The sequence below is a fragment of the Salmo salar genome, chromosome 10, assembly GCF_965601325.2.
Source record: "Salmo salar chromosome 10, fSalSal1, whole genome shotgun sequence".
In the NCBI taxonomy this organism is placed as follows: Eukaryota; Metazoa; Chordata; class Actinopteri; order Salmoniformes; family Salmonidae; genus Salmo; species Salmo salar.
In genome coordinates this window covers 53,339,826-53,348,190 of record NC_138300.1, presented here as the reverse complement: position 1 = coordinate 53,348,190, position 8,365 = coordinate 53,339,826, and the positions used below count along the sequence as shown (strand labels likewise).

Here is an 8,365-nt window from a genome sequence, read left to right as displayed (position 1 = left end):
TGCAGCGGTGTAGCCAACTACTCTACACACTACTTTCGTTACAAAATAAAATATGGATGAAGTAGGCAAGAAGTTCCTTTATCTTTCAGCATCAGGACTGCCCAATTATCACCTGAAACAGTTTGTGTTTAATATATTACACATTCTGTTAACATCTGACTCCAGATGGATCTGTTCTTGCAGTCTATTACAACTCAGATTTAAATTGGATAATTTTCCACTAAGTAGATCGGGAAAGGATGTAGTGAACTACTGTTTCTAAGTAATTAAGTTAACTATATTTTTCTTAAGTGTAGCTTAACTTCTTTCAGTGTGAAGTAAATTATATGTTCAGAGTAGCTTCCCCAACACAGAGAGAGAAACATCTAGAAGGAAGAGACTCACAGCACTATGATGTATGAGAAAGGGTTTATTGGCAGTTCTCCTCTTTATGACAAATTGAATGAATCAGGAAAGGGATTATTTACAAACTCGAATCCAAAAGTGAGATAGAAAGCAGTGGTGAGGTGGTGAAGAACAAGAAGAACCAGAAGAAGAACAAGTCTTATAGAAAACAATCATCTCTGTGGAAGCAGGAGAGGGAGGGAGGATTCCAGCACGGCGTCCTCCGGAGGACAGTTAAAGGCGTTGCGCTTCAGAGCGCGTTGTTAGATCTTTTCCCCTTCAGATACGAACAACGGCCATGTCCACACACACTCTTGAGGACTGTCTAACTGTCTACTCCAGTGTGTGTCTGTCTGAACGATCCCCTCGCGGAGCTTGAAGATATGACGTCACAATCCTCGGTGAACACAGACCCCTCTGTTTCCCCTTGTTTGTTATTTAATAAAGACTACTGCTTTTAAAAACCATGCACATCATCACATGAAAAAAGAAAACTGGCAGGGAAGTGGACATGGAGAGGGGGAGAGGAGAACCAGCGCCCACCATGTCGGTTACTTTACATTTCCACTGCTTCACCAACACAGTTCACACCCCAGCCAGTCAGCGGAGTTCAGAGTTAGGGGTGTATGTCTGTCCTGTTCCGACCCTAACCTTAACCCCATTCTCTGGCCATACAGAGTCATTCTCTGGCCTTACAGAGGGACCTGACTCAGGACCACAGGTCTCCTCTGCTCTACTGAATGCATAAGAAACTAACTGAAACCGATAGGTGTTGGTGAAAGTAAAGGAAAATATATTTATATATATATATATATTCATATTTATACGTTCAACATGGCAAAGAAAATAATTCCCCATAGCTGTATGAGTCTTGAAGTAAAGCTCAATATAGACTTTTTATTATAACAAAATAGGCAGTAGACTGAGGGTTAAATATACGTTAAAATCTCAGTGTACAATAAATTCTTTCGGTTTTTGCTTCCTTCCTACTACTACTAATACACCTGGAGTCAGTTTAAAAACAGCCTTTCATTTACTCTATTCCTGTTCAGGAAAGCTTATTGACAAAGAACAGATTCAAATCATCAGGGATCGTAAAGTCAGTGAAGGCGGCTATGATAAGAAACAGCCTTTTGTGTGCCAGAGTGAAGTCCACTCATCACTCTCTAACCTTAGTTCCCTCTGTGCAGTTTGAATAGTATGTATGTATGGCTGTCATGTGAGCAGAGACAAAGGACAACTAAAGAACAACAAAAACATGACGAGGGAAAACATGACGGGGGAAAACATGACGGGGGAAAACATGACGAGGGAAAACATGACGAGGGAAAACATGACGAGGGAAAACATGACGAGGGAAAACATGACGAGGGAAAACATGACGAGGGAAAACATGACGAGGGAAAACATGAAAAACATGACGAGGGAAAACATGACGGGGGAAAACATGACGAGGGAAAACATGACGGGGGAAAACATGACGAGGGAAAACATGACGAGGGAAAACATGACGAGGGAAAACATGAAAAACATGACGAGGGAAAACATGACGAGGGAAAACATGAAAAACATGACGAGGGAAAACATGACGGGGGAAAACATGACGAGGGAAAACATGAAAAACATGATGGGGGAAAACATGACGAGGGAAAACATGACGAGGGAAAACATGATGAGGGAAAACATGACGGGGGAAAACATGACGGGGGAAAACATGACGGGGGAAAACATGACGGGGGAAAACATGACGAGGGAAAACATGACGAGGGAAAACATGACGAGGGAAAACATGACGAGGGAAAACATGACGAGGGAAAACATGAAAAACATGACGAGGGAAAACATGACGGGGGAAAACATGACGGGGGAAAACATGACGAGGGAAAACATGACGGGGGAAAACATGACGGGGGAAAACATGACGAGGGAAAACATGACGAGGGAAAACATGACGGGGGAAAACATGACGGGGGAAAACATGACGAGGGAAAACATGACGGGGGAAAACATGACGAGGGAAAACATGACGAGGGAAAACATGACGAGGGAAAACATGACGAGGGAAAACATGACGAGGGAAAACATGAAGAGGGAAAACATGAAAAACATGACGAGGGAAAACATGACGAGGGAAAACATGACGAGGGAAAACATGACGAGGGAAAACATGACGGGGGAAAACATGACGGGGGAAAACATGACGGGGGAAAACATGACGGGGGAAAACATGACGGGGGAAAACATGACGAGGGAAAACATGACGAGGGAAAACATGACGAGGGAAAACATGACGAGGGAAAACATGAAAAACATGACGAGGGAAAACATGACGAGGGAAAACATGACGAGGGAAAACATGACGAGGGAAAACATGACGAGGGGAAAACATGACGAGGGGAAAACATGACGAGGGAAAACATGAAAAACATGACGGGGGAAAACATGACGGGGGAAAACATGACGAGGGAAAACATGACGGGGGAAAACATGACGAGGGAAAACATGACGGGGGAAAACATGACGAGGGAAAACATGAAAAACATGACGAGGGAAAACATGACGGGGGAAAACATGACGGGGGAAAACATGACGAGGGAAAACATGACGAGGGAAAACATGACGAGGGAAAACATGACGAGGGAAAACATGACGAGGGAAAACATGACGGGGGAAAACATGACGAGGGAAAACATGACGGGGGAAAACATGACGAGGGAAAACATGACGAGGGAAAACATGAAAAACATGACGAGGGAAAACATGACGGGGGAAAACATGAAAAACATGACGAGGGAAAACATGACGAGGGAAAACATGAAAAACATGACGAGGGAAAACATGACGGGGGAAAACATGACGGGGGAAAACATGACGAGGGAAAACATGACGGGGGAAAACATGACGGGGGAAAACATGACGGGGGAAAACATGACGAGGGAAAACATGACGAGGGAAAACATGAAAAACATGACGAGGGAAAACATGACGGGGGAAAACATGAAAAACATGACGAGGGAAAACATGACGGGGGAAAACATGACGGGGGAAAACATGACGAGGGAAAACATGACGAGGGAAAACATGACGAGGGAAAACATGACGAGGGAAAACATGACGAGGGAAAACATGACGGGGGAAAACATGACGAGGGAAAACATGACGGGGGAAAACATGACGAGGGAAAACATGACGAGGGAAAACATGAAAAACATGACGAGGGAAAACATGACGGGGGAAAACATGAAAAACATGACGAGGGAAAACATGACGAGGGAAAACATGAAAAACATGACGAGGGAAAACATGACGGGGGAAAACATGACGAGGGAAAACATGACGGGGGAAAACATGACGGGGGAAAACATGACGGGGGAAAACATGACGAGGGAAAACATGAAAAACATGACGAGGGAAAACATGACGGGGGAAAACATGACGGGGGAAAACATGACGGGGGAAAACATGACGAGGGAAAACATGACGAGGGAAAACATGACGGGGGAAAACATGACGGGGGAAAACATGACGGGGGAAAACATGACGGGGGAAAACATGACGAGGGAAAACATGACGAGGGAAAACATGACGAGGGAAAACATGACGAGGGAAAACATGACGAGGGAAAACATGACGAGGGAAAACATGACGAGGGAAAACATGACGAGGGAAAACATGACGAGGGAAAACATGATGGGGGAATGCTCAGAACACTCTGAAACATGCTCTTTTAAAGCTATAACGTGCAAAGTTTAGCCTCATGTCATTTCCTTTACGAACCCATACATGAATGCATTTCCTTTACGAACCCCATACATGAATGCATTTCCTTTCAATAATATGAAAGAAAAAAAAAAGTACACGAAATGATTTATTATTTGTATATATATGCATCTAAATCATGTTCCTTAAACATTAAGGACTTGTACCATAAAAATCTCCCCATAAGATGCTGGTCGCCAAAGCCCGTACCTCCTTAGCAGGAAAAACATCCAGAGACAAGGACAGCCCAAGAAAACACCAGAGAGAGAGAGAGAGAGAGGTGAGAGAGAGAATGTGTGTGTGTGTGATAGAGAAAGCATTAAAGAATTGTGTGTGTGTGTATGTGGGTCTATGCGTGAACAGATCCCCAGATACTAATGGAACGACACCAGCCAGTGTGACAGTGGGGAGCAGGGCGGCGGCGGGGGGGGGGTCCTATGCTCAGGGCATAAAATTAGACGTAAAATCAAAGAAGAAAACGAGGATGGCGAGAAAAAAAAAGGTCATCTCTTCTGTCCTCCTTCACAACTTGTCCTTGGCAGGCACCCAGATGAAGGGTCCTGACTGCTCCTCAATGAGCCTCTTCACCGTGTTATAAATCTCCTCCAGAGAGTCCCCCTGGACTATAGCTGCAACGACACACAGAGCCGACACACATTAGACACAACACTACATGTAAAACATACTAAATATATATATATACTGTAGTGGTGTGGGGGGGATGGACTCACCAGTGAAGTGCTCAGTGAACTCCTGCTCCAGCTTCATGGCTCGGTCAAATGTCTTCCTCCCCTGGTCCTCTGTTAGCCTCTTATTCATCTCCCTATCGAGAGAGATACAGAGAGAGAGAGAGAGACAGAGGAGGGACAGGAGATAGACAGGAGATAGAGAAGAGAGACAGGGAGAGAGGTGAGAGAGAGAAAGAGAGGGACAGAGAGAACGATGAGAGAGAGGATGAGAAGGAGAGAGAGAGGATGACAAAGGTGTTGCCCTATATACAGTATATAGTGTCTTTGGAAAGTATTCAGACCCCTAGACTTTTTCCACATTTTGTTACGTTATAGCGTTACTCTAAAATTGATTAAATTAATACAATCTACACACAATACCCCATTATCACAAAGTGGAAACAGGTTCTTAGAAATGTTTGCAAATTTATTAAATATAAAAAACAGAAATACCGCATTTACATAAGTATTCAGACTCTTTGCTACGAGACCCGAAATTAAGCTCAGGTACATCCTGTTACCATTGATCATCCTTGAGATGTTTCTACAACTTGGAGTCCACCTGTGGTAAATTCAATTGATTAGACATGATTTGGAAAGACACACACCTGTCTATATAAGGTCCGACAGTTGACAGTGCATGTCAGAGCAAAAACCAAGCCATGATGTTGAAGGAATTGTCCGTAGAGCTCCGAGATAGGTTTGTGTCGAGGCACAGATCTGGTCAAGGTTACCAAAACATTTCTGCAGCATTGAAAGTCCCCAAGAACACAGTGGCCTTCATCATTCTTAAATGGAAAAAGTTTGGAAGAAGCACCAGACTCTTCCTAGAGCTGGCAGCCCGGCCAAACTGAGCAAACGGGGGAGAAGGGCCTTGGTCAGGGAGGTGACCAAGAACCCGATGGTCACTCTGACAGCGCTCCTCTGTGGAGATGGGAGAACCTTCCAGAAGGACAACCATCTCTGCAGGACTCCACCAATCAGGCCTTTATGGTAGAGTGGCCAGACGGATGACACTCCTCAGTAAAAGGCACGACAGCTCACTTGGAGTTTGCCAAAAGGCCCCTAAAGACTCTCAGACCATGAGAAACAAGATTCTCTGTTCTGATGAAACCAAGATTGAACTCTTTGGCCTGAATGCCAAGCGTCATGTCTGGAGGAAACCTGGCACCATCCCTAAGGTGAAGCATGGTGGTGGCAGCCACATGCTATGAGGATGTTTCTCAGCGGCAAGGACTTGGAGACTAGTCAGGATTGAGGCAAAGATGAACGGAGCAAAGCGAGATCCTTGATGAAAACCTGCTCCAGAGCACTCAGGACCTCAGACTGGGGAGAAGGTTCACCATCCAACAGGACAACGACCCTAAGCACACAGCCAAGATTACACACGAGTGGCTTCGGGACAAGTCTCTGAATGTTCTTCAGCCAGAGACCGGACCTGAACCCCATCTAACATCTCTGGAGACCTGAAAATAGCTGTGCAGCAACACTCCCCATCCAACCTGACAAAGTTTGAGGGGATCTGCAGATAAGAATGGGAGAAACTCCCCAAATACAGGTGTGCCAAGCTTGTAGCATCATACCCAAGAAGACTCGAGGCTGTAATCGCTGCCAAAGGTGCTTCAACAAAGTACTGAGTGAAGGGTCTGAATAATTATGTAAATGTAATATTTCAGTGTTTTATTTTTTATAAATTAGCAAAAATGTCTAAAAACCTGTTTTTGCTTTGTCATTATGGGGTATTGTGTGTAGATTGATGAGGGAAAAAACAAATACATTTTATAATAAGGCTGTAACGTAATAAAATGTGGAAAAAGTCAAGGGGTCTGAATACTTTCCGAAGGCACTGTATATCTCTTAATTCCCACCATCCCCTAGGGCAGAAGACTTTGACCTCTTAATTCCCACCATCCCCTAGGGCAGAAGACTTTGACCTCTTAATACCCACCATTCCCTAGGGCAATAGACTTTGGCCTCGTAATGCCCATCATCCCCTAGGGCAGAAGACTTTGGCCTCTTAATACCCATCATCCCCTAGAGCAATATACTTTGGCTTCTTAATACCCATCATCCCCTAGGGCAGAGGACTTTGGCCTCTTAATATGAAAATGAAATGTTGAATGAAAATAACTTACAGGATATTCTCCACAGACTTGGGCTTGATGAAAATAGCGATGGGGTAGAGCATGGTTGATTGCAATCGCTTGATGGCGTTGCCTGAAACATCCAGGATGCAATGCTTCCCCTGGACATAAACAAAGAGAGAGTGAAGACATGTCATCACAACATAGCTGTATGCTGACACTTCCTCCTCTCCTCCTCCTCTCTTCCCCCTCTCCTCCACCTCCTCTCTTCCTCCTTCTCCTCCCTCTCATCCTCCTCCTTTCTTCCCCCTCTCTTCCTCCTCCTCTCTTCCTCCTATTTCTCTCCTCCTATTTCCCTCCTCCTCCTATTTCCTCCCTCTCCTCCTCCTCCTCTCTTCCCCCTCTCCTATTTCCCCCAGCTCTCCCCCTATTTCCCCCTCTCCTCCTCCTCTCTCCCCCCTCTTCCCCCTCCTCCTATTTCCCCCCTCTCCTTATCCTCTCTACCCCCTCTCCTCCTCCTCTCTTCCCCCTCTCCTCCTCCTCCTCTCTTCCCCCTCTCTTCCTCCGATTTCCCCCCTCTCCTCCTCCTCTCTTCCTCCTATTTCCCCCCTCTCCTCTTCCCCCTCTCCTCCTCCTCCTCTCCTCCTCCTCTTCCTCCGTTCACCTTCTCAGCGACCTCCCGTACAGACTGGACGCTGGTTCCATACAGGTGGTTGTTGTACTGGCCCGCCTCGATGAACTTGTGGTCCTGGATGTCTTTCTCCATCTGCTCCCTGGACACCACAAAATGGTAGTCTCTGGCATCCACTTCGTAATCCCGCTTCGGTCTGGTCGTGTCTGAATAACCGGACAAAGACAATGAAGATGTATTTACATTTGTTTTGATATATTTCATTAGCGACAGCCCTGATGAACTGGTTATCACACATCTAGGTACAAGACGAGAACGGTCAACATAAACATCAAATTGTGTATGTAACAAAAACATTGGTACTCACGTGGGACACAGGACCCAAATTTGTCGGGGAACTCTGAGATGAGGTCATCATTGATGCGGTCTTTCATTGGCCCCAGGATGATGACAGGCCGTGTGTAGTTCACTGGACAGACACAAGAGGGATCGACTGTAACAACACTGCACTTACAGAAGCACATTACAATCAATTGACAGTGGGATGACTAACTCATTGAGATAACCAACTAACTCTAATTGAGATAATCAACTAACTAAGTGAGATAACCAACTAACTCTAATTGAGATAATCAACTAACTAAGTGAGATAACCAACTAACTCTAATTGAGATAATCAACTAACTAAGTGAGATAACCAACTAACTCTAATTGAGATAATCAACTAACTAAGTGAGATAACCAACTAACTCTAATTGAGATAATCAACTAACTAAGTG

At 45.0% G+C, this 8,365-nt stretch overlaps 1 protein-coding gene across 14 annotated transcripts in view; it reads right to left on the bottom strand.

Annotated features, from left to right (window-relative positions):
- Positions 1-391: 391 nt before the first annotated feature.
- The window catches only part of dlg1a (discs large MAGUK scaffold protein 1a), a 380,448-nt gene continuing 372,474 nt past the window's right edge, over positions 392-8,365 (bottom strand). For all 14 annotated transcript variants that reach the window (XM_045687910.2, XM_045687907.2, XM_045687908.2 and 11 more), the window contains 5 exons: positions 7,954-8,055; positions 7,620-7,792; positions 7,007-7,116; positions 4,875-4,966; positions 392-4,772 (listed from right to left, as the gene is read on the bottom strand). In XM_045687910.2, coding sequence (XP_045543866.1) covers positions 4,666-4,772; positions 4,875-4,966; positions 7,007-7,116; positions 7,620-7,792; positions 7,954-8,055 — 584 coding nt within the window. In that variant the 3' untranslated portion in view covers positions 392-4,665. The remainder of the gene's footprint in view (positions 4,773-4,874; positions 4,967-7,006; positions 7,117-7,619; positions 7,793-7,953; positions 8,056-8,365) is intronic.